Raw genomic sequence first — 25,500 nt, forward strand, 5'->3', positions numbered from 1 at the left:
TTAATGATTTCCAAGAATCTATACCAAGCATCAAGAGATTAGAATGCATTTTGCATAACCAGTTCGACTAAGGTTGGTTCTATAGGAAAGCTAGGAGCTGATCGGTATTGAAAAAAGCATATGGCATTTGGTAATGGTCACACAAGGAATGTGAAAGGTTGATCTGATATAAACTGTGCAGTTTAAACTGCGGCCATCTTTCTGCGTGGCTCTATGAGGAGGGTATGAACCGCATTACAATGAATTGCGGTGCCGGACAGTTGCCGCAACCACTCATCAGCAAAACCCGTGCGTGCGTCGCCTCTCCCCGCCCAGGACCAACGAGGTCAGTTTGCTAAATGGTGACTAGAACCGAGTGGGAATGCGTAACAAAATCTTATGCCTTGTCAAGATGCAGTAACCATTCCAATATTATTGATAACGAATGACTCAGTTGCCCTGCGCTGCCAAGTCAGCCTCGCAATTTGAATCCTACACCTGAGATCAACATATTTCGCGTAATCATTTGCGCATACCTGGGACATGTGATGGGCTAGCAACGGCGAAATCGTACTCGTTTGGCTTGTATTTCCTGTTAGATGCGGAAGCGTAAATGTTCCGATACTCAGCCTTGCTCCAATTCTGCGCGTTTCAAGTTCGGTTGTCAATATAACTGCAGAGAGCTGCCCGCTCAAACCGTTTTGGCGCAGCGCTCTGACAGCCCGCTCGTTGCTAACCACGCTGCCGATCTGATCAAATCTCCCCGTAGGCCTCTGAACAGCCTCGCCGCTGAGCAACCGAGCCCTATTGAGGTCTCCTCTGGTGCTATATATGCGAGAAGGCTGGGACTATCAATGCATCTTGATATGGTAGCCAAGTTGGGTATTTTTTGCCTGGATCCTTGGTCTCCAACACTTGGCTTCCTCTGAAAACTCGTCCAACACTGCCATCACGACTCCGGATTCCATGAAAAGCATCATAGCTTGCGATAAAATGCACTTTTCAACTGCAGTATACTTTGAAAAGATGGACCCTTATTATCCGTTCCTGAATCGGCGCGAGCTTTTCCGCAAGATTGCTTTGATATGACCCCCAGTGGTTGATTTAAACAGAGTATCCTCAAAGATCTCTATGAAGCCATCCTTTCTGAAGTGGCTGCATTAGGACAAACAGCCCAGTCTAGAGCCAGCCCTTTGAAGCTGCACGATTGACTCCGGAGCATCTCAGCAACGTTCATGTTCCGTCCATGGACCTCATAACGGCTTAGGTCCTACGTGTGTCATACCTCCGCATCGCCGGCACACCCCATCTAACATAGCTAGCAAGCTGCCAGCTCATGCATCTTATTGAAGCATCTAGTTTATATTTGGTGATACCGAATGAACAGCCATTGGAAAATACCTTGGCTGTCAAGCGGAGACTATTTGCCATAGCTCGCCATTTTAATATCTGGATTTCATATGAACTCGGCCGCACACGTGTCAAATTACCGACAGCTACGACAAGGCTTCGATTATCTGACACAGCAAACCAAACGAAGGATGTCTTCAGCTTTTCGGGTTTGTCTGTAGGTCTAGACAATGAAATAACAGAGCTTGCCAACACTTCAGAAAGCTCTTGTCGACATTGAGAGCATTGAAGACCTGCAACCACCTATGAGCTTGACATATTGTAATCTGATGCTCTTCACTGGTTAACATACACTACCAGACCAATGATACAAATCGAAACGCTTTTCCCCCTGGATATTAAAGCTAACAGAAGAGAGGGTGATAAGACCGATGAGGTTGATTGCAAGAGATCCCAGTTACATCCCTTAAGGATATTATGCCGGAAGGATAACTCCAGGGATCCAGCCTAAGGCAATGCAATAGATGAAAAAGGAATGGCAAATTGCGATTAGCTATGCTCTTAATGGATACCTGGACCTCGATTCTATTTGATATTCTATTCGAAGCACCCCTAATGATCAAGAATGCAATGGTACAGGCTGGGATAAAGCTTGGTACTGCGCTAAAAATTAAACGAGATAAGTAAATGCAGTGAGGCTACAGTCTTGATTTTGTTTGTGCCTGCAACAAACAGAGCGCAAGAGCCAGTAGGTCAGACGGAGAAAGTGAATAGAAGGGGATGTATTGATGAATAGATAGAGAAGCGGTTGCTAAATCCTGGACCTCATCTCTATGCCCGTCATAATGATAGACATAATTCCAGTCAGCACTATGTATATATTGAGGAATAATATAGTTGTAGATAGTCGTGCTGAGGAGTCCAACAGCATAATCTTTGCTAGCCCGGTAAAGACTAGAGCGGCTATGAAAAGACCCTGGGTCTACTTGTCTTAAATACATATTAAAATATCCCGCTGATCTAAAGGACTTCTGTAGTTAGAATATATAAAAGAAAAAAAAAAACTTTTCACATCTTGGAGAGTGAGGAGAACTGGTTCCCTTCGTTACGAGCTATATGCTACATGAATCATGTTCTCGGAAGCATCTAGTAGAAATCACCAACATATAGACAAAGTATTGTTGATTGTTTTAAATAGGGGCATACACATAGGGAGTTTTAGTACCTAGGCGTGTAGGGGTTAGCCTAGCTATAACCTATAAGCAAGGGGGGTTATGTCGCTGCATTAGCAAGAAGCAAAGCTAATTGAACATAGATTTCTATACTGATATAAAAACCCCGACCTAGGAAAAGAAAACAGGGCCAGGGATCTTAAAAATCTATATTCAGGAGACACCTTGACAGAAATCATCTATACAATATCATAGGATAGGTAAATTGCATATTTTTCTAGCCCCTTTGAGGGGTTAAGCTGTGCGTCGTCCTCTCTTTCACGTTTCTACTCTGTATCATAGATACCCCAAGCTAGCTAAGTGGCCATTTTTTTTTTTTAAAAAAAAAAAAAAAAAAAAGGTCTGGGTTTCATCTTATCCCCCTGTAAACCTTAAATCCCTCCATGTTGTAACTTGGTTCCTGAGTTCTACCCCACTTTGCCCCGTGGGAGGTTTTCTGTAGGCTATAATTAAGCAGCCAAGGCGCCACAAAGAGTGACGAGCTCGACCCCGGAGGGTACACAATTTGGCCCTATCTCGAGTCCAGGATCCATTCCTCGGATCCATTCCAGGTCATCATTCCGTTAATTCATTCCCAATTAATCACTTCAACGCGGAATGCTGAGATCCTGCCTGAGCCAGCAGATCCTGGCTAAACCATGATATCAACATGTCAAAGGCGAACTGCTAATCGGCTCTCTCAGATTTGCTACCACATATTCATTTTCCGGCTCCCGCTACGTTTCGGTACCTCCCAAATAAGGCTAATACGTGTAAAAACAGAACATATAAGCTGCTGTACCGTACCGAATATATGGATACTGCCAATTTGAGATACCGATTTCGGTTTATAGCCACCACCAAACATTAAGTGAGACACCCTGATCCGTGATACTGCCAACAATGTGTACAACGACCCCCTCTAGCTGCTTTAATCATCCACTTCATGGAAGTTTAAACTAGAAATGCAGCCAGTTCACGTCCTGCATACCCAAATTGAATGGTGTCGATTGCGAGTAGGTCATGTGGCTGAAATGCCCCCTCAAGACAAAACCCCACCCGGGCGTTATGACCCTCCTTTTAGATTCCCATTCCCGGCCAAATCTTCCCCAGACTCCAGACTCTAGCCAACGCCATTGGGTAGCGCCAAGGGCGATAATCCATAGTGGATTTGCCGAACCCGTTATAAGCCGACCTCTACTTCGGCTTATTGGTTTTCCTCTAATATTGACAAATTTATTCATATACAATAGGTTTTTACAATTTATAGTATAAAAAAAATAACAAGGAATAATGGGTGACATTTAATAGTTTTAGTCTTGGGAAGTTAAGGCTTCTTTAGCAAGAGCAAGGCGTGATGCTGGTCTGGCTAAAGTTGAGCCCGAGGTAGAGAGCAATAGCCGAGAAAGTAGTATTGGTTTCATTTCAACAGTGATAGATGGTCAGCCTGTGCGTCCAAGCTATATCAACGCTAACAGAGAAGCTACTAGCATAACATCGTACATGTATCTTGCAAATGTGCTCCGTACTCTATAGACAGACTAGACTCGGATCTCATACCGTGGTGCATTTCCAGTACACTATACTAGGGAGGACAAACTCCAGCCTACATGGGTAACTATCTATTTGTAATCTACAGCATCATCAACAACGAGTATACGGGGACTAATCAGGGATTATTTCGAGACTATGAAGTTCTCACGAAGCTGTCTTCCACTAACTCGTTGGTCAGCCACAACTGACGGTGGGTTTCATGCTCCCTGACTCTCGTGCAGATATTGGTATCTCCCCGATCGGCAAGCAACGCGAGTTTGGCGACGTTATTATGCGCCACATTGCATGGTTTCGCAAAGCTGACCTCGCTTCTTGGTTGCCCCATCATGCTGAATGATGGTTTCAAGCCGAAAGTGTCACACCGTCTAGCACCCCTCTTAGTACCGTTGAACGCCACATTAACATCAAGAACAATAGATAATTGCTGTTGATCCTGCTCACATTTCTCGCCAACAGCAACAGCAATCCTATTAACTTTGTTATTTATTATTATTGCGTCGACCAGAGATTTGCAATAGCAAGCCGCCAACCATGACGGAGAATACGACGGCCATAGCGCACGATCATGACAATCGTGGGCCGCAACTTCTCGGTGTGAACATTGCCTTCGGCATTGTGTCTGTAATCACCGTTGTGCTGAGAATATATACCCGTGTCTTTACCGTCAAGGCGTTGGGCCCTGATGATTGGTTTATGGCTGTGGCGACTGTACGTCGGAAACACACTCATCTCCTAGTCACATAAGTTGTCAGTGTTAGACTAATACTTTCGACAGGTTGTTTGGATTGCCTACTGTGTTTCATCGAGCACTGGCGTATACTATGGCACTGGCCAACATATGTACAACCTTGAGCTGGAGAATATGGAGAAAGCCTTATACGTATGTAATTATAGCATGCACGATTACAATGTCTGGCCCCGATGCTGAAGTAGGAGAAATGCGCTGACCCAGAATAGTACTGGTGGCTGTGTTACCTTCTTTACAGTGTCATCGTGATTAACATCAAAGCGTCCTTTGCATGGTTTTTGCTTCGCATTATCACCAACCAGGTTCATAAATGGATCATTTATGCAGCAACCTTATTCTCGGTCATCCCACGCATTGCTTTCTTCTTCGTTGCGCTGTTCCAATGCCAACCTGTGTCGTATTTCTGGGATAGGTCGCAACCTGGCAAATGCATCCCGATCAACATCATCGTGTCTCTAGTATACTTTGATAGCGTGATGACCATCATTACCGACTTTACCTTCACCATCCTGCCTGCCTTCATCATCTGGAGCCTCAAGATGAAGACGCGAGTCAAGGCTCTTCTTGTCTTCTTGATCGCTATGGGCTGCATGTAAGTAGATGACATACTAGGCCATGACGTGAACTAACATGCACTGATAGTGCAAGCGCTGCTGTATGCGTACGATTGGCTTATACCCACACGCTCAAGAATCCTGATTTCTTATGTAAATAGTCATTTGCCTCAACTAGCATATTGCTATTGCTAATTCTAGATGAAACCAGGGGCGACCACCGACGTGGCTATCTGGTCAACTATCGAAATGGGCTTGGCCATCAGCGCCGCAAGTCTGGCAACATTGCGACCGTTACTCAACCAGATCTCATGGAAACTGGGATTTGGGTCCGAACAGAAGTCGTCACCGAGCCGCTTGTATAAATTACCATCGAACCACAAGACCAATGGCGGCAGCCACCTTGATCGAAATGTTTATATCTTGTCCGAGTTTTCACAAGGTAGAAGCTTAACCAAGAAGGGGAGCGAGGACTGGGAGCTGGGAACACATACAGCGGCCTATGCTGAGCCCAGCAAGAACTTGTCAACAGAATCAACCAAAGAAATTAACTTTGACAATGAAAGCCAGGAGTATTTGCACAAGGGTATGTCTGCGATTTGATAAGAGGGAAGGATTGACAATCAAGAGTTTATATAATAATATCCTTATTGCTCATTCGCCTGCAAGTTATAGTGTAAATTAATTTAATTCCAGCCTCTCCAAGCTACAGTAACAGACCTGATTTAATTATTCTTGTTTCTACTTACGTGTGGCTGCATCTGCCACGCTTACGACGCTCGAAATGGATGCGGAGGAGATGGCTGTGATGGGCTCCAGATCCAGTATATTCACCCTCCAATCGTTAGCAATGTCTCCTAGCCTGTTTCGATGCCAGAGTCTAATGCATCTAAGCAACCAATGTTCAGGCATTAAGAGCCTCACTCACCCTTGCCAAGTCAGAAGTCCACGGCAGCATATGAAGCATAATTCACCATGACATTCTCTTTTCCCATCTCTAGCGGCCCAAGCCCCGCCAGTGCTGCTCCACGGTATTGCAAACACCATGTGAACAGGGACACCCAATACCTCAGCACATTGAACATGCGTAAAGCTCGGCGGATTGGCGAGGATGGCATCTGCAACAAACGGAAATCCTATCTCAGGATCGGGCAATACACATGCCTCCCAGAAGCCAGCCAGCATTTGCTCATACATTTGGCGTTTGCGGTGGATTGCGCCTTCGCGAATTAAGGGTAGGCTTGGACTCTGGGTTGGATTGGAAACCATATACGCCATAAGTTCAGCAGGGTCGCCGCTGATAGGGAAGAACTCGAGGTTAGTGGATCGAATGAAGTTGGCAAAGATGTTGTGCGTCGCGATGCGAACGCGATGAGCATCCTGCTGCAAGGCGTTACCCAGAGCAAGAAATAGCTGAACGTCGCCGCGGCTTAGATTACAATGTTGGGGAGAATGGGAAATGCGCTGCTCCGGGGTGAGTACTGCGGTGGTACTGAGAAGAAGAATTCATCTTCTTCCTCGATGATGGAGGATTTTGCTTTAATAAATGCGGCACTGCGGAGGCCACTTGCATTGGCGGCGGTTCTTCCTGGATCTTCTTCTTTCCATGTAGTTAGCTAATTTTTGATATCTAGATCAATTGGAGTGCAAATACACATGACCTCTTTCATCTCTAAACCAGTCTGAAGAAAATAGGTATCCAATTTCTCCAGCGTGTCAATTTGTTGCTGCGTATCCAGCATCTCCTCGTCGACTTTATCAGTACGATTTCTCCCATAGTCCGTCCACTATATGGCCTTGCGTATAATATAGCTTGAAAATATAGTTGAGGAAAAAAATGAGGAAAAAAGACATTCAGACGAAAGATTCCTTGGATCAATTGTAGATACTTTCTAAGCTAACTATGTGTAAATAGCCAACCCATATAGAAAACGTAAAAAACCAGTAGGAGTTAGAACCTTCATTGACAAATAACCACAATTAGACTATAAACTTTAGGTTATAAGTCTTGCACACATTTTGCTAACTGAGCTCCCATTTGGACGCATTAAGTCTTATGTTATGCATCGTAATGCATAAGCTTATTTTAAACCCAAAGTCAAGTCTTGGTCCAATTCAGCGCCTTTAACATGAATCTTCTCAATCGGTTGGAACACAAAGAAAGTATAATGTACCGTTGTTATCATCTTTCTGAGTTAGATTGCGCCAAGCATGGGCAGTTCCCCGCTGTACAAAAACGTCTCCCTTTTTGAGGGTTTTTTTCTCTCCTGAGTCAAGTACAAGCTCAGTAGTTCCATCAATAATAACACCGTAATCCAAACTAACTGTTCGATGCATAGCGATATCGTTTCCATAAGGCACTTCAACTATAGTGCATGCTGTGCCACCCGTTGGATTCAGTGGCGATATATTTTGCAAACTAGTTTTGTACTGTTTGATATCCAAGTTGGCCCCGGAGGTATTCGATGATCCAGGAGAGAGGCCTTGCACTGGGAATGTTGTAGTCGAATATGCAAGAACATAGTCTGATGTAGGGGGGTTTCCCGTGGGAACAGGAAATCCTTCGAATTGAACGTTATTCTCCACGGTTTTTTCGAATATAGCATTGCCACTTTCTGGATCATGAGTTGTAATAACTCTGGTGAACGGAATCGGATATTGAGCCATAATGTGTAATTTGGTAATATTTTTGCTATTGAAATGAGAGAAACGCAACGATTAACCCGGTTACTAATATATATGTACCAGAGGGAGTGTTCAACTACTCCACAAGCTAAAATCAATGACTATAGCCTCTATAACGACAATCAAAATGCGTCAGGCTACAATATATGAACTCGTCATTATGATATCACTCTCTGATATTGAAAGAACATGATGTGTGTATTTCTTAATATCTGAGATAAGGTTTCGTTTCCCACATGGGGAGAATGGGAGATCGGGAAGCCGCTACGGATATAATTTTCTATGTGCGTAGTTTGTAGTACAATAATGAAACAACTAGTTTAATAGCTGAACCGGATAACTTGAATTGAGAAGGTATGCGCCGCATAAATCAGCGGCAATAGTACTTTACTTCTAGCTACTAGACTCACTAGCGAGATAAGCAATAGCCTTTGGGGTGACTTTTTCTTTCCTTACAAGAATTATTTAGATATTTTTCGCTTTATACAATCTAGTACCATATGTAAGCAGTAATTTAGACGAGGATTATAGCAAGGTTGCGACTTATAAGGGTTACTCTTTATATATTTAACACTTATTAAATGGCTTAAAGCTTTCACAAGATAGCAAAGCAACAAACATATTTTATATTGCTCAAATTATAAACTGTATCAACCTCTCGATGTAAAGTACAAAAGTCTTGGTTTTTCATCGATGTTAAAGTGCTGTGAGTATAGGGGTGCCAGGCGCGGGAAGCGACGAATATTTTGTTTCCACAAATATCTTCTGCATGCCACCCGCACGATGGTTGAACATATCATATACCTTCTCCATGTCCTCAAGCCTGAATCGATGAGTGACCATATTCAATGGCTGAATTTTTCCCTGTTGAATAAGCAGCTATAGATGCTCCCAGTACTTATGAATAGGCGCCTGTCCATTTCCAATAAGACGGATACCGGTCTCCATCAAAGAACCAATATTAAATCCGTTGCACTGGATAGGTTAGCCAGGTCAGCGGGCATCGATGATAATCTTCACTTACGTAACCTGTATAAATTCCTGTCACACCACAGCTTCCAAAACCCCTGACTGACTCAATCATTTCATTGACTGACTCTGGCGTGTCATTTTCCAACCCCACTGCTCTTTGAAGAGTATGACCCAATGTTTTGGAGTATTCGCCAGCTTCACACTCAATTGCAACGTCAGGGCCACGTCCATCGCACATCTTCTTCAAAGTAGAGACGACAGTTTCCCCCTTTGGTAGCAATGTGTAGTCGATTGTTTCGAGTTGTGGGACCTTGGATTTCACAAAATCTAGGCGCCAACGTCCCTGACCACCGTCGATTAGTATAACTCTCTTTGCCCCATTGACAACGGCAAATTCAACCGCCATTTGCCCAACGGGACCACCGCCGCAAACAGCAACTGTATCTCCAGGTTGAACACCTGTGTCAACGACGGCATTCCAAGAGGTGCACAGCACATCCGACAGGTAGAGTCCCACTTCATCAGGAACATCATCTGGCAGAGGTAGAAGGTTCACATCGCTCGGGTATCGAAACCGCGTATTTCCTTTTACCCGACTTACATAATTGGCCCACCACAACCTGCAAGGAAATTTCTCGGGGATTTTCTACCCCACATGATTTCTCGGCCTCCGGAATTTGCTTGGTTGTTAAACCCCCGAACAAACCGAGTTTTTGGGGGCTCTTGAATTTTTCGAGTTAAATTTTATCTTCCGGTTAGAGCATGATTTGTCGCATCAGCGTGTATAAAAAATCCTCAACGGTGGCGATACCACTGTAATATAATGGAATAAGAAGAATTTGAGCTGTGCTCCATAATAACTAACGTCATTGGGAGCTATGAAGCATAGAAACATTGCCAACTCATTCCATTTTCATCTAGGTTCAAATTAGGTGTAGAGTTGTAGAGTTTGCACATGTCATAATGAAATATATACAATTATTTATATCTTAAGATCGTATCCGCAAGTCCCTTAGACTGCGTAGATTTCTCGACTCTTGGTATTTGTTACAGCCTGGTCCTTTGTAACAGTTGAATACCCTATAAGCAGCTGGTTCCATTACAGTAATTGTTACATTGGCGAGTATTGGCCTAATCTTTTGCCCTGTGGCTTAACCGTATAACGTATTGTTACAGTATTATTGGTTTGTTTTGCTTTATCTAGCTAACCCGATATATGAACTTGCGGTAATTGAAAGAATCAAAATGCATTTACAATTATTATAACATTGGTCTCTCTCCGAAGCAAACGTCGACAGGCAACTAGTTACTATGCGCGGACGCGAAAATGCAGAAACCCTCTTGGAGATTAGGAAATAGTTCTGGGTGGACAAAGCTATGGTATACAACACGGCTTATTCATTACTGAATATATTAGTTTAAAGCGACCTCGGTCTTATTAAGGACGTACCAGATCTCCAGCAAGTTCACGCGATCATTATTCGGAAGGGAAATATCGAGCGTACTCTTCGTTATTTAGACATGCAAGTACTTTTAATAGCAATAATGACTATAAGAACTACCCTCTTCGAAGGCGAAGGTCAATTGGTTAGTTTTATTTTTGTATAATAATAGTAGAAACAAGAGACATGTATGATGAGGTGGGGCTGGCCAGTTCTATTTACACCCTGTCTGAGCTTTCGTACAATCATGACATCGAAGATTTAGAGATAATTGACAGCAAGCAGAAAAATACTCAAGTTACATACGCAAATTAGGCGCTCAGGTTACTATCAGCTTATTACACGCTTGGACCCTCAATGTTTTCTTACTGCAGTAGGTAGCTGTAAAACGTCATTGGTGCCTCCAGCACTTGAATGAGAATTAAGCTATTGCTGCAAAATGTCAACTCAGCGCCCGGATATTATAATGTTGCGTGCTAGGTGAGTGTTAGGTGGAAGGGTTGTCCAATGACGTGTAAATGGAATTTTGATTAGCTGGGAACAAGGTATTTAAAAATATTAAACCAGTATGTCGGCGAAAGGATGCAAACGTGGGCATTGTTCTCCATATGACGGGTCAAACAACTAGTTAAAAATTTAAGGCTACAGAAGAAAAAAGTGTTTAGAGGTATCTCAAGCATCCACAGGGTAGAATATCGAATTGTATCAATCTATTTAATGGTCAAACCTGTCGAATCTTGTCCTCCTTTCCGCTCTGACTTTGCTAATTGCCTCGATCTTCGCTACGAGAGAGGAGACGAGACAAGTAGTATTATTTTTCTGCCTGCTAAAATTGTTTTCTCTATAGCGTAGGCATTTATGACAGGAATGCCGAAAGGAGAATTTCCCCTTTTGGTTTCGGAAAGTGGAGCGGCCTTGGGCAGTTTCGACTTCCAAATCGGGGAATCTAAAAGATGCTAGGCGACACCAGGATGCGAGAATGATGATGTGCTATACTACAAAGAAATAGGGGCTTCCAAGATACTTTGGCACTATAGGCGAATAGAGTTTTCTGCAGCGTTGAATAATGTGATCTTCCGAAAAGACCGAGTTGATCGACATCCAGTATAAGGCAGAGTTATATATAAGGTTCTCAAAGCCCACGATCGAACTGGACAACAACAGCAACAATATACTACAGCTTGAAGCGTTATCACTCAACACTATAAATAGCCTTTCATATATCACATCTCTCGTAACCTCAACTACAATCACATTTATCTCAGTCTCTCAACACTCTCATCCACAATGGCTTCCAAGATTGATGTCCACCACCACGTCTACCCGCCCATGTACTCTCAAGGTTAGTTTTCCACTCATCTTCTAATAACATCCTCGCTGACGTTTGGTGAATTCAGCTCTCCAAAAGACTGGAGGTGACCCATCAGGCTGGTATGTTCCGGAGTGGACCGTGCAGGCCGACCTCGACCTAGCCAATGCTGTCGGTATCAAAAAGTCCATCCTATCCGTCACGGCACCCGGACCTTCATGTGTCGGAGATTCTTCCGAGGCCATTTCCCTCGCGCGAGATTGCAACGACTATGTGTCTCGCCTTCGTGATGAACATCCTGAAAAATACGGCTTCTTCCTCGTCCTCCCTTCTCTTTTCGACACCGAAGCCTGTCTCAAGGAAATCGCCCGCGGTATGGATGAGTTACACGCCGATGGTGTGGTTCTCTATTCACGTTACGGCCCTGGCAATGGTTATCTCGGCCATGAAAGTTTCTTGCCCATCTGGAGGGAATTGAACAAGCGCAAGGCTGTCGTGTTTGTCCACCCGACTCATGCTGTCGATAGGACGTTGGTCAACAGCAAATTGCCCCAGCCTGCGTTTGATTACCCCCATGAGACTGGCCGAACAGCCATTGATCTTATCACCTCGGGAAGGCTGATCAACGACTGCGCAGACTGCAAGATCATCCTATCTCACGCTGGTGGCACCCTTCCATCTCTTATCGGTCGTGTATCTGGCCTGTTACCATTTACGCCGATGGGTAAAGAGTATTTGCCTGGTGATATCAGGTCTCAGGCTAGGAGGTTTTACTATGATACGGCGTTGTCCAGTGATGTGGCTACATTGAAGGGATTGTTTGAAGTCGCGGATCCGACTCATGTTTTGTTTGGTAGTGATTTTCCGAATGCTCCGAATGAATCTATCTACTATTTTACGAATTTGTTGAAGGATGTTGGTAAGTCTATTGATGTTGATGTGGAGGATATTTATTTTAAGAATGCAATGAAGTTGTTCCCAGGGTTGAAATAGATCCTTGGATGACCTTGAACTTATATAAAGTAGTTATACTAAACGAGGACGGTTTTTATATAATTTGCTGTATAGCCGCTATCTTATTATACCGTTTCTTGCGGTGACTCTTCAAGGGTGGTACGGTAATGATGAAAGATCACTCCACAAGTCCACTGACCCTACCGTCATAGAGTCCACCAGCTCTGAAGATGAGGATGAGAACAGCTGTGTTAAATCAGGCTGCCCCAATTGACAAACCTTACTTATGGTTCCCTCAACGGCCACCCTCATCATCTCCACCAACCCCCTCGCCCTCTCCACCGCTTCCCTCGCCTGCAACACCCTGTGCTCCGCCAACCTCTCTAGATTCCTAATTATCACACCCACCGCCCTCCGCGCCACCATCGTAGTGTGGGGCGTTGTCGTGTGAGTGCTCACGTATCCCGTAAGACACAGCATGGCCAGCCACTGAAACCTCGTCGCCTGCGCCAGAACGTTGAACGAGCCGCTGTTTAGGTTGTCCGCCAAAGTTGCCGTGAGTGATATCGCGTGCTTGAGACATGTGATGCTGAGTTCGGCGGAGGTGGAGTGGTGGCTGCTCTCGATGGTGGTGGTAGGGGGAGAGAGGGAGAAGGAGCGGAGGAGGAGGAGGCAGGCCATGTGGTAGGACATTTTGAGGGCTAGAGATTGCCGGTGAAGCCACATGGGGATATCACCGTCTAGGGAGGAGTCGAGGTTGTTGTGGTTGTTATCGCTAGTATTATCAGAAGTGTCCTTGGTAAAGTTTTTGAGGGCAGGGGGAATGGCTTTGAACCACGTTGACATTGCCTTGATTGATGTCTTTACAGATGATGCCCCTTTACTGTAGAAGTTGTGTATATAGATATCGGGAGAGTTATGTTGATTACAAATCTGGTCAAAGTCGGCAGTAGATTGTCGAATAAGTTGAGATAGTCTGTGTATCTGCCTGAAAAACTCCAAGTAGGACAGTCCGTTGTGATTCAAAGTGTCGTAAGTAGTCCCGAAGTCACCAAGATCAACTTCTTCGTTTCTTGTAGCTGGGATCAGAAACGGCAGGCCTGATTCTTTTGACATAATGGTATCCATAATCTGTAAAGCCAACCATGTCCTCTTTGCAGATATGTGACCTTTCAGCTGTTCTGCGCCGCTATTCCCACTTGACAAATCGAGTAGGTATGCATCTCGAACTGCTAGTGATAGCATTTGATGGGCTTTGTAGTGTGAATGCAGATTGCCAGCGTAGATGGCAGCATATATGTATGCCTGAACGCTGAGCAAATCTGGTCCGGTTGTCCTTCTGAGTAATTCCATCTGAGAAATCTCAAATAGATCATAGCCGGGTGGACTATACGCCAAAGTAGCTGCGTTGTAACCGTTGTCGTCAACAGATAGCGTCAACACCTGGTGAGTCCCTAACGCGAGGATGATCTCGATGAGCGGACACCGTTGACGATACATGTCTGAATTAATGGTCCATAGACATGCGTAGTGCGTCCAGAGCCAGGATGCGTCCAATATAGGTGCGACAATCTGATAAGACTGGAGGAATGTGGATACTAGTGACTCCTCTAGTTGTCTATCCATATTTACCCCAATTGTGTTTCCTAATAGGTTTGAGGGGAGACCTGGTATGGCCAGGAATGGCTGTGGTATATATGGACTCAGCTCGAAGAGGGATGTGTCAAAATCCTGGCCGGGGCTTGATTGGCGGAGTTTAGCCTCAAGATTCTCCAGGAAGAACTTTGAAGATGTAGCCCTTCTGTATGTAGTGTTTGATGAAGTAAGACTTGATTGGCTTTCCTCAGCTTGATGCGGGGCGAGATGGCCAGTCCGTGGGGAGACAACAATGGTGTTTGGTGTTATCCGTGACTGCTCTGACCTTCGCACTGGCCTTTCGTCAAAACATTGTTTCCCACTGCTCTTGCAGGATTGACATGGTCTCTCGTCACCGCACTTGATGCGAGCCTGTCGACACCGCACACACGCTCGTAGCGTATGAGCAGATCGTCTGTGTGAGCGAGAGCCGCCACCAGCGTTGTTGAGGTGAAAGGTTGAAAACATGATGTTACTGGCTTTGCATCTGCGTAAAAGACGGTATTGGGCTGATATGCAGCGTTGGGAAGTGAAGGAGAGCGTCGATCGGGACAGAAGGGAGCACGGGAAGCGGGAATAAGAAAAGATAGACTCCGCCTACGAGTGTTGTCGCCGTTCCGCGTTCCGGAGAAGTGGAGCACCAGCGTCTTGATAAGTAACCGCCGACTCTCCACATCCAATAAAGCTGCAAGACAGATTGTCTCTAATTCCCAGAACCTGACCACGAAACGAATTAGTGGTGCTCCAAATTGCATGCTGTGTAGATGTTGAGTCATATAATGCGATAGAAGGATGGGAACACTGGTTGGTTACTTGGCGCCATCTACAGGTATGAACATACCTCAATCATCCAATGGCCAAGACCTATCCATTGAAGGCTGGAGGACTGTTCGCGCAAAAATGGCTATTCTGAGGGCCTAGCCCGAAGCCAGATAAGAACGCTTCCTCTGGCCCACTCTCGCGACAGCAATTTTACGCCAACCCTGGCTGCAGCTTCGTCTATTGTAAAACTTCGTCTACTGACTGGCTATTGCTGTTCACTTTTTTCGACAGCGAAACTAACTGCGGCACGGTTTTAACGCTTATGTTTCGCTGATGTATCCCGTTGTCTAACGCGTTGAGGCATCGTTTTAGTGTATGCAAAACTACTAGGTAAATATATTATATCAAGTAGCTTAAATTATATATATTTAAAACAGTACTTATTTATTATATTAAACATAGTACACAATTTAGTGAATACGCGCTGTAACTTGGCGTATACAAAGCTATATTATAGTTGCTTAATAAGTGATCTTTTGAGTTCTTCTACAAACCCCACTGTTCTGGATTAAAAACACACCTGCTTGAATACCAGATAGAGACCATGAGCAACCTTAACTTCGCCATGGTTATAAAATGGGCTCCTTAAATTCAGAAGAATCCTCACTGTTAAAGTCACTCCAAGGTCAAGGTTCGTGAGGTGAATGAGACTGAACTGCTCGTCGTGTGCTGAAGCGGCGGTTAAGAAACCCAAAACTCGCTTAAAAATGGCACTTTGATACCGCAAAAGCGGCAATATTATGGTGGTTTAAAAGATAACGGAGATCACTTGAAATTTAAGATGAAAATGGCTGTATTTGTGCTGTACAACGCGTTTGAAGTAGAGTTGTCCGTTGACGGGATGAGCAACGTTTTCTATAGAGGCTCGTCGGCAAACCCGCACTGAGCAATTGCAAGTATCAGGAGGTGTCTCACAATGATTCACGGAAGAGAATAACCAACGGCACTCAGCATTGAATTGCTTCCAACTCCAAGGAAGAAGTATTGTCATATTTGCATGTGCTGCTATGAACCAAATTATTTACCGAATGGAAAGCCATCGAGCACTGCGCCCATCGAGAGATACGAGGTTTCAAGCAATTTATCTGATTGGGATTTGAGTTCGGCGACATCCCAACTAGCCCAGAGAAACTTACCCTTGGTAAAAGCAGCTTCTGGGCTTGCCAACCACACAGCGAAGTCGCCAGACAAGGAGACTAGAGTAGTGTTAGGAGAGACTCATCAGCGTGCACATTTTCTTCACTTACTATCATCCATTGGGATTGTCATCCCGGCGGCTTGAGTTTTATCAGCCATGCGAGTCTGAATACCTCCAGGATGCACATTGTGGACACGGATATGCGGGTTTTCAGCTTGCACATGCTCGAAAAATCGAGATTCCGCAAGCTTCGAAGTGAGATAGGACGAGCTTTTTGGCATTAAAAACGACATGGCACCTGTTCCCATCGCGACCAAGACTGCGTTCTCGGCTTCCAATGGTAAGAAAGCTTTGGTCACGAGAAATGCGCCTTTGACATTGATCTATTGTATTTTTTCGTTGTCAGCCTTGTTTGACACAGTATCTTCTCAGCTCCATAACAAACCTCAAAGCTCTTGAACCATTCTCCGACTTCGGCGTCGTGAATGGGCACTAGGTCCGACATATAGGCTGCATTGTGAACGAGCACATCAATCAAGCCCACGGAACTTTTGAAGCTATTAAATGCCTTGGTTACTGACAGCTCATCAGTGATGTCAGCAACCAAGACAATGACTTTCGTCGACTTGAATTCAGTCTCAATGTTCTCCTTTGTTTTAATTAGAGCATTTTCCGTTCGTCCCAAAATGCTGATGGTAGATGCTCCCGCTTCGGCAAAGCTTCTGACAACAGATGCTCCTATGCCAATTCCACCACCAGTGATGAGTACATTCTTTCCCTTTGCTGAAAGCTCAGGCCGCTTTGGGTCGATCTCGCTGTAGGCTGTGCTGTGCCACTGTTGCGTTGGGGAAGGGAAGGGGGCTGCCATGGTTACGTGATTGTAAATGAAAGAGAATGTATACGAACAACGGTGATCAATTTAGGAATGTCTCTTCAACTTTGGTGACTAGTAGCGAAGTTGTTCTACTGTTTTATACCTCAAAGGACACAAAAATTCCCAATCAATCAGAGTATAGAAGGTTTCTGGAAAGTACTCCAATCAGGGAGGCATATTTGTCACCAGGATATTGTAGATTTCAAAGCAACCTTTCCTCTAAACCCCGTCTCTAGTCGAAGACGATCGGCCACTAAGCTACTTCCCATGTATGTGCGTTGTGGTTAAACAACTCTTGGTGGTTGCGTCGAGAAATCACGGAACAAACGTGAGACTCCGCTCATAGCTTGCCATTTTGGGAAAGTGGAACCCTCTTTAAATAAGGACCTGTAAGTAAACTGTTTTTGGATTTAGCCCTTGCCCATCTGTTCTTGTCCTCTACGCTAGGCGACGTTTTGCTCATGTTGTAGAGGTGCCCCCGCACGTAGCATATGATCTTTGTCAGCCAAGCACTCTCTTTTATCGTGACTTGGCTGCTTGGCCCTCCTAGTTGTAAAGCAGCTATCAACTTCAGTCATCTAGGGAACGACTAGCTTCGTTCCGGAAAATGGGCCTCCCTTTATGACCATTTTCCTCAAATGAACGTCGAGATGTCAATGCGCAAACGCCTTGAGTTGGCTGATGCTTAGCAATCGCTGGGTGTTTTAGAAAAGCGAAAAGGCGTCGAGGAGGCAGGAAGTCTTGCGTGCTGGCAGAGCCTGTCAGCGTGAACAAACAGTAGACCGCCAGTATTGATATTAGTCACTGCAGTGGAAGACGCCTCTTATACTACGGCTATCACGGTCGGAAATACCTGCTGTCTTTCGCGTAATAAGTAAAATAGACTGAGTCATAGTATCAGTCACGACCACCGTCACTTCACCCCTTATGTCAAGCTTCTGATAGTATTCATTTCTAATCTGGTGGTAATTCACCGGGGAAAATGTCGATGTCATGTTTCAAGTGCTTATATTAAAATTTTGAAAGATGTCTTTGCAGTTAAGATTCCTGCCTCAGTATCGCCACCGTAAATGGCTGTTTTGGCAGCTGGAAGGAGCTCTGTGGCGATGAGTTGCAGATGGTGACCCGTGGTGCCGGATACGCGGCTACCGACTGTGGCCTATTTTGAGCAAGACATGGTGTCACAACGAAGATACAGTGCGCATTCTATACAGGCTGTTAGATCCAGGATAATGAATGCTTGAAGGAGGTAATGAAGCAAGATAGTATTGACCATGCTACGGTTGGATCTTTGTTGGATCTTTGCATTTCCGTAATATATTTCTTACTCTGATAGTTATTACTGTAGCCCAAGCTCATTTGAGCGTAAAAGAAAAATTGGTTCAGTCAAAAGTGGCCAGAGAGTGACCAATTTGGCACAGACCCTACAATTGCTTTCGGACAAAGGCGATCCCCCAGCGCTTCCATGACTATCAAATAAACTAACATTATTTGACACAAAACTCCAAATCTCCTGACTGATGAGTTCGTCGAAATCCACAGACGTTGCAGTTCGTATTAGGCAAGTGAGTGGTAACTCCAACTGCTCAGAGAACCGCTGCCACGGGACAATTTACTCAACGGTTCACATAAGCAGAGTCCAAGTCCAATATTCCACTATGACTCTGCTATTTTCTCGATAGCGCTGCTATTCAATGTTCCATCTCCGGCGGCTAAAATAGGCAGTCTAGATAATTACCGGAGTTATCCTCGCTCTGGCCTTCAGAGAAATTACCTGCAATCGAGTTTTCGAGCATATCCAGGGCGTTCAATAGTGGTGGGTACTCTTCGCTTTCCTGGGTCAATTGATCCATATAACTAAGCCCATCGCACACAAAGTCGCTCTGCATCCTCGCAACACTTCGTCGGTACTGGACGGGAGTCATGCCGGTGCATTTCTTGAACACCCTGTGGAAGTGCCATTTGGATAGTCCAGCCTGCCTGGCCATTTGGCTCAGGCTTTCCGGGGTAGAGTCGTACTTGAACACCCTCTCACTACCTTCTAGAAAGGCCTGGACTTTGAGTACGGCAGCGTCCTCCGGCATAAGGCCTTCATGGTTCGGTTTGCACCGTCTGCACGGGCGATACCCTGCCGCCTGTGCCTCTCTGCTGGTCTTGTAGAAGGATACATTTTCGCGACGCGGGAGACGAGCCTTACACACAGGCCGGCAGTAGACTTTTGTATTTGCAGAAGCGCGGAAGAAAAGGCCGTCAGCGATGGCGTTGCGGTCTTTTGTTGCTTCCCAGCGAGACAGGTCGTCTTCAAATAGAGCTATGCATGCAATCTGGGATGGGGACCCGTCGTCTGTATCCATGCTCTTGAGAGAAGCAAAATAATGGGTTACAAAGGGACGATACTGGGGCTATTACATTGAAAGTATGTTTATTACCAGACAGCCCTACTTATAGGAACCACCCCGACGGCAAGCTTTATTACAGCTTCCCCGACGTGGTTAGAACTCCAAGCCCTGCCTATCAGCACACCCCTTGTCCCCAGCCTCATGTAGCCCATACCATGGCTGCTACAAGGTGCATCGTCTCACTACATGGTGAAGACATTGCTTTATTTAAGCTCGAGCACGTCTAAGCTGGGTATCGCTGTTGAAGGTGAGCGTCTCATATCCGTTACTAACCTCCTTTAGGGAAGTGGACCCGCCTTGTCCATTTTCCTTAAACTGACAGCCAGAGGAAACTTTAGCTTCATGGAAATAGGTAGTAAACCAGGCGCACTGGCTGACTGTACTCAGCAACCAAGTACATATATCGACAACTCGTAACAAGGAGGCCACTAGATTGTAAGAATTACAAATGAATTGGAAAAGCTCATAGGTGTCCAGACGTCGGATAGCGGCCGCATTTTGTAGCACACGTCTGTTCACGGCAGATTGCCTTTCGGGTGTCGCGGTTCAAGCAGGTTGCCAATCTTAAAAGAAATGTATAGTCTCAGTTGGCATTTCTTCGACCCAGTTAAGTAACTTCGATCTGCCAAAGCTCATTTATATGTATTTACTGCCTCAATGGCTTGCCATAGGGCTCTTTTGACTTTTCTTTTCCCCCGATATCATGCCTGATGACCGTGATCCTAATAGAATGCATGGAAAGTAGCTAAAGTACGGCGATACCCAGTACTGATGTTACCTACTGCCTGCTATTTTATCTATATGTTCGAAAATAGATATGTTTTTTGAGAGAAGGCCACTTCGGCCCGCCTGTGAATGGTTGTGATTAGCTGCAACAGCTATGTGGGAAAGACTATAGAGATATCTTATGTCTTGAAGGTTCGTATACGTACACCTTTGGTCATTATAGTTGCTCTTCATCCTCACACATGTTATCTCAAAGGCAACTGTCGGTGGTAGGTCGTCAGAAGCAGTCATCCTAGACTTAAATTTGAGTGTCTAACGTTCCGTTTAGAATCAGGATCCAAATTCAAGATTCATATCGTGTACCAGCTCATCGGAGCCCGAAGATTCCAAGCAATCAAGCCAAATAATCTCCCTTGCAATATTGACCAAGCTCTCCGACGAGTTCTGACTCGCCAACGCTTCCTCCTCTAGCTTGATCAAATACAACTCCCGCATAGTGCGCTCCTCTAACAAGGCCGCTGTGATCAGTGCCCAAATTTTAATATCACGATATTCAGAGCCGATATACTGCAAGTTGGATGCTATAAATTGGGCAAGCTTGGCCTGTATTGTACCTTTCTCAACAGTAAAGAAGGCGAATCTTTCCTTCACAGCTGACATAATGAGGACACACACAAGCCGTATTAGCTCTCGCACGACAAGATCCCCGGCGCCAAGTAGAGTCGCGAACTCTGTCGGTAGCCTTGGCATGGACAAAAGATAGTGCATTGGCGGGCCGATTAAGAGGATAGCATCAACATCCTTCTTCCAGAAAGCCGCAGAGTGGCTGTTGAGGTTTACAATGTCGGCGATGTCTGATACCTTCTGAAGAGCATTCGCAGCAATAGAAATGTCGGGTGGCATTTGCTGTAGCTGCAGGAGTATCGTTTGCAATCTCGGCGGTGCTGCTCTGATGGACGAATTGGCGGTGACAAGACCAGGTGCCACTGAGAACCGGGGTAGAGAATCAAACACCATGGCACCACAGATGTCGTAGCTAAAGTGCTTGGTTAGATTTCCAAAGGAAGATGCCTCAGTGGGAAAGGCTTACTAAAGCGTCAAGACGACCATCTGATACGGCAAACTCTCAAATCCGCCTCGGGCCTTCAAAACAAGCTCCAGCCCATCGATGTGTACTCTCCAGCTGTTCCAGTCGCAGTGTCTCATCTATGAGCAAGGTCAGTTGGCACGTGTGTGCCGAATATCGGGGGAATATTGCATATGATCGCCTACGTTGAGGCAGACATGTGCCAAAATGTTAGCAATAGTGCCGGGTTTTGCCCTTTCGGAGTCGTCATCTAAGCGCCGTCTCAATTCGATAAGTGACTGTGAGTAGTGTCTCATAATCTCTGGAGTCTTGGCCATGATATCATTCGTGTTGAGTCTGCGCCAGAAGTCGGCCGAGTTGCCAAGGGTGACGTAGAAGGCGCCGGGGTCCATTAGAGCAACCTCCCACCAGGCGACTCGAAACGGAACGTAAAAGTCGGTCACTTCGTTGGCTGCTATTGCTTTAGCAAGACTAATTTACGACACGGTCATCCATCCCATACCGAAGCGGACGAGCTCGAGCATGCGCATGTTAGTCTGAACTGGGAAGCTTCCGAGGGGGGCCAGCGACCGGCTGGGCGAAGGGCTCTCCGGATGCGCAGGCCGCCGGCTATTCTGGGCACCATCTTGCGAGAAGGGTTTCCTTCTTCCGCGTAGACGCCCCCGGTGGTCGCTTACGCCTTTCATTACGTGCCTGCGGATTTCTCGCTGAACGTTGCTCTGCCGGCGGATATCTTCCGGGTGGGACATGTTCACGAAGTGGAGAGCTCCGTGGCCCGAGGAGCCTGATGCACTTGTCGACGGCTCCGTCAAGGGAGGAGATCCATGAGATGCGTCCGAAGATGAATGCCCACTGGGAGGATGCTCCAAGACCTGTTCGCCCTCAGGCGCTGGCTGGAGCTCCTCGTCAAGCTCCCTCCTTTCTGCGCTGGACGCCATTTTTTTATAGTTGATGTCGAGGTCCGTGAGCGATAACACAATGCTTGATGGCTCAGTGGATAAAAATCAACACCTCAGCTTCCCAAATCACTTCAAGTCTGTTGTCAAAAGGGGTTAGACAAACTCAAAGCCGACTCTATGGACGCATTGCAGAGATGGCGCCGCCCTCTTAGTCATCACTGAGGTGAAACCTGTCAGCTTGAGATCTGACCAATACGTGGAGGTGTTGGGCGAATTTCCGTCTTTTAGTTTCCCTTTCCCTATATCTTAAGATCTAGGAGCGCTGTTTGGGTGCCAAGCAGGTCAGAATACTCTACTAAAGCCGTTTCGGAGAAGCAGCACCGGCAATTTTTTATTTCACATACACAAGAAATTCCACATCATTGCCCGTTGGTTGTTTCTGCTTTTCCTTTGTCTACCTTATTTACAGTCGCGAAATATCGAGTCACTAGCCTCCCCGTCTTTCAATATCCTTGAACTGGCCTCTGTCCCAATCTCCTTCGGGCAATTCTACCGAACACCAGAGCCCACCTTCGCCATCATCGCTTTCGACCATACATATTCTTCGAGCTCCAGCAGCACTGCTCCCACTTCCCCATATACGTGTCAACTTGCCATCACCCCCACCCTGGAGAGCTCCCCTAAAATGGATATCCAGGAATTTCATTTTCCTCCAGCTGCTCACCCCAAAAAACAATCCGTCGACACCGCGAGGGACAGGATTTTGTTCCGGGTTGGCAAGTACCCAGTCGACAGTCCGTTCTAACCCCTCTTTCGTCAACTGCTGCACCGTCTTTCGCACCTCCATCGCGACAGCCCCCAAAGACATGGTTCGAAGCTGCCCTACTGTGAAGGTATGCAGGAGAGGAACTGCAAAAACGGCGTTGTGGATATACGAACTAGGGTCTGGCCCATATCGCTCTGGCAGCATAAACCGCAGATCAAGCGGAAACACCAGGTGAGCAAGAGTGGATGGTGATGCAGAGCATGAACTGGCCCAAGCACGGGCCAAGAAGGCGAAGATAACGTCGTTTTCACTCAGTCGGACTCTATCCGCAACCCCTTGAGCTTCTGATCGTAACCGGGTGATCTCAGAAGAAGGAAAATGAAACGACATATACTTTGCCCGAGGCTCCGATTCCATCTCCTTCTTGAAGTTCTCCAAGAATTGTTTCTCAGCGGCGCCCACGATGGATGACCATCCTAGTGGTATGTTTGCGGCGTCGTTTGCTAGATTGTGCCTGTCACCGAGCCCTGATAAAGGATTCCATCCCAACGTTGCTGGCCCTATCGCATCCTCCACATCAGAATTAACGGCAGTAGCCCAATCTGCAAGGATTCGTTCGAATCCTTTGGCATCGTTGAATATATGAGGGCCACGCACACTTATGATTGTCGCGTCGGAGAACGTTTCAACGTGTACCTTCAGCATTGGTGGATTCAGTTCGGGCTGATTGGGATTTGGGCAATACTGCTCCGGAGTCCCCACAGCAGGAACCAGAGCTCGAAGAGAATTGACTCCAGGGTGAAGAGTGATGCGGTCCGATAGAGTATCTAAGTGCGGCAGAGAAGGATTGACGGTTGCGACACTTGTTTGACCACGATTGTTTGAAGTGAATACGACCGCAGGCAAGGTGTCGCGCGAGAATGATTTCGCACGAGGAACGTAAAAGCTGTCTAATGCCGATGTCTGGCAGCAGATGCATCAGAATCACTGTAGATATGTTAAGAGATAATTGCACTCACCAGTCTTGCTCCGAGAATTCTGTACTTTCTCAATATTAACAATTCCAGAGAGTCATGTAGTTTAACGGGATCTAGATATCCAGTAAAATACAGAGAATAAGTGATGACAAAAGGTTTAACAAGATTCGTCGTATCAATGGGATTAATGGGCACAACGTCGAACACGAGGTTTGGAGCGGGCTGATAGGTGCGAAGAGAACCGCTGTGATCGTTTCCTTTGGAGTTCATCTTCAAAAGGTGACACTGCGGGAGGAAAAAAAACCCTTGAATTCAAACACACATGGCCATCATAAACGCAATGCTGCAAGTGAATGCGATGGTATATATAGGGTATCTCTTTAGTAGGGTTAAGGCAGCTTTCTTGTACTTGCTCTGTCAGCAAATATAGGACTTATGCTAACCTGGATCATATCTGATTGGCCCTGTAGGAGGTAGGACGCTTGTTAGGCAAGCTGTACTTTTGGGAGTAAATAATGTATCACATTAGTTCTCTGCTGTCTTATTGGGCCGACTCTCAGAAGGTGCTAGAAAGCTGCCTCGACCCTCTCAAAGAGATGGCACAGATCCACATAAAGCAGCAGAAACCCTGAGCTAAGATATGATGTGAATATGACTTTGTGGTTCCGTGGTTTTACACTTAGTACCTCCAATACGGAAGAGAAAAGTATCTACGCCTATCAAACGGTAAATTATCGTAGCATGGGTGGTCCGCCCTGCAGCGTAATCTTAGTTATGTTTACGTCTCGGCGAGACCCATTGGAGGCTTGCTGGGTTCTGGGCGGTTAGCCACTTTGGGAAAATGGAGTTGTCTGAGATCCACTTGCCTGTTATGGAATATCAAGATGTCGTTCGGGAAGTTCGGACAACAGTCATTGTTGCAAGCCGTTAGCATTGGAATTAAATGTGTCTACTAGTACAAATATCTACTAGCCATTTACAAATAGACTAAAAGATTGTTATTAATAAGCTATACGTATGTATTATAACCGCTGCTACACGAGTACCCGGAGCCAGAACGTCTGTCGCATACGGGGCTTGGGGTGAGGCCAGTATTGCCCACGGTTGTCTGAGTTGTCCCCATAAAGATCTAGGAATCACAGGCTGTATATGACAGCTGTTTCATTGTGAATATATTTAGACTACCGTATTGCTAGTGCCGTTGGCACGATTACTGCACGGCACGTATCATTCCCAAGTATGTGGTGCCTGCGGTATGGGCGTGATGGTTGCTGCTAGTATATTAAGGCAAAACAATAGCATATTATGTGAATGACGCTGTCCGTTCAAGAACACAAGCAGCATCTCAAACGCTTAGGAAGCGCTTTTATTGCTATGCCTCGCCGTGGGTTAGAAGTCGTCGGCATTTTCTTCCTGGGG

At 45.7% G+C, this 25,500-nt stretch overlaps 9 protein-coding genes across 9 annotated transcripts; 2 read left to right on the forward strand and 7 right to left on the reverse strand.

The window, feature by feature from the left end:
• Positions 1-4,625: 4,625 nt before the first annotated feature.
• On the forward strand, positions 4,626-5,999 carry TrAFT101_000084 (uncharacterized protein; the record flags this gene model as incomplete). Its single annotated transcript, XM_024906261.1, has 5 exons — positions 4,626-4,802; positions 4,870-4,974; positions 5,052-5,434; positions 5,485-5,549; positions 5,608-5,999. The coding sequence occupies 5 exons, from the start codon at positions 4,626-4,628 to the stop codon at positions 5,997-5,999; spliced, it is 1,122 nt and encodes a 373-aa protein (XP_024755793.1).
• Positions 6,000-6,137: 138 nt separating this feature from the next.
• Positions 6,138-8,063, reverse strand: TrAFT101_000085 (uncharacterized protein; the record flags this gene model as incomplete). Its single annotated transcript, XM_066125915.1, has 4 exons — positions 6,138-6,231; positions 6,325-6,776; positions 6,836-6,996; positions 7,571-8,063. 4 exons carry the CDS (start codon positions 8,061-8,063, stop codon positions 6,138-6,140), a joined length of 1,200 nt encoding a protein of 399 aa, XP_065982012.1.
• A 649-nt stretch (positions 8,064-8,712) lies between these two features.
• TrAFT101_000086 (uncharacterized protein) lies at positions 8,713-9,585 on the reverse strand. Its single transcript, XM_066125916.1, has 2 exons — positions 9,106-9,585; positions 8,713-9,056 (listed from the first exon to the last, which is right to left on the reverse strand). The coding sequence occupies exons 1-2, from the start codon at positions 9,457-9,459 to the stop codon at positions 8,961-8,963; spliced, it is 450 nt and encodes a 149-aa protein (XP_065982013.1). The 5' UTR covers positions 9,460-9,585; the 3' UTR covers positions 8,713-8,960.
• A 2,197-nt stretch (positions 9,586-11,782) lies between these two features.
• Positions 11,783-12,972, forward strand: TrAFT101_000087 (uncharacterized protein; the record flags this gene model as incomplete). The annotated part of the gene is made up of 2 exons (XM_024904081.2): positions 11,783-11,837; positions 11,893-12,972. The coding sequence occupies 2 exons, from the start codon at positions 11,783-11,785 to the stop codon at positions 12,795-12,797; spliced, it is 960 nt and encodes a 319-aa protein (XP_024755797.1). The 3' UTR covers positions 12,798-12,972.
• Positions 12,783-14,926, reverse strand: TrAFT101_000088 (uncharacterized protein). Its single transcript, XM_024908945.2, has one exon. It carries the CDS (start codon positions 14,859-14,861, stop codon positions 12,909-12,911), a length of 1,953 nt encoding a protein of 650 aa, XP_024755798.2. The 5' UTR covers positions 14,862-14,926; the 3' UTR covers positions 12,783-12,908.
• A 1,306-nt stretch (positions 14,927-16,232) lies between these two features.
• Positions 16,233-17,221, reverse strand: TrAFT101_000089 (uncharacterized protein; the record flags this gene model as incomplete). The annotated part of the gene is made up of 3 exons (XM_024901292.2): positions 16,233-16,411; positions 16,463-16,736; positions 16,799-17,221. The coding sequence occupies 3 exons, from the start codon at positions 17,219-17,221 to the stop codon at positions 16,233-16,235; spliced, it is 876 nt and encodes a 291-aa protein (XP_024755799.2).
• A 1,718-nt stretch (positions 17,222-18,939) lies between these two features.
• TrAFT101_000090 (uncharacterized protein) lies at positions 18,940-19,581 on the reverse strand (the record flags this gene model as incomplete). The annotated part of the gene is made up of 1 exon (XM_024910297.2): positions 18,940-19,581. The coding sequence occupies one exon, from the start codon at positions 19,579-19,581 to the stop codon at positions 18,940-18,942; it is 642 nt and encodes a 213-aa protein (XP_024755800.2).
• A 563-nt stretch (positions 19,582-20,144) lies between these two features.
• Positions 20,145-22,461, reverse strand: TrAFT101_000091 (uncharacterized protein). The gene is made up of 5 exons (XM_024901279.2): positions 21,942-22,461; positions 21,625-21,890; positions 21,443-21,558; positions 20,559-21,388; positions 20,145-20,475 (listed from the first exon to the last, which is right to left on the reverse strand). The coding sequence occupies exons 1-4, from the start codon at positions 22,375-22,377 to the stop codon at positions 20,683-20,685; spliced, it is 1,524 nt and encodes a 507-aa protein (XP_024755801.1). The 5' UTR covers positions 22,378-22,461; the 3' UTR covers positions 20,145-20,475; positions 20,559-20,682.
• Positions 22,462-22,607: 146 nt separating this feature from the next.
• On the reverse strand, positions 22,608-24,434 carry TrAFT101_000092 (uncharacterized protein). Its single transcript, XM_024910298.2, has 2 exons — positions 24,124-24,434; positions 22,608-24,067 (listed from the first exon to the last, which is right to left on the reverse strand). The coding sequence occupies exons 1-2, from the start codon at positions 24,349-24,351 to the stop codon at positions 22,826-22,828; spliced, it is 1,470 nt and encodes a 489-aa protein (XP_024755802.1). The 5' UTR covers positions 24,352-24,434; the 3' UTR covers positions 22,608-22,825.
• Between the last annotated feature and the right edge of the window lie 1,066 nt (positions 24,435-25,500).

The sequence above is a fragment of the Trichoderma asperellum genome, chromosome 1 (genome assembly GCF_020647865.1).
Source record: "Trichoderma asperellum chromosome 1, complete sequence".
Lineage (NCBI taxonomy): Eukaryota > Fungi > Ascomycota > Sordariomycetes > Hypocreales > Hypocreaceae > Trichoderma > Trichoderma asperellum.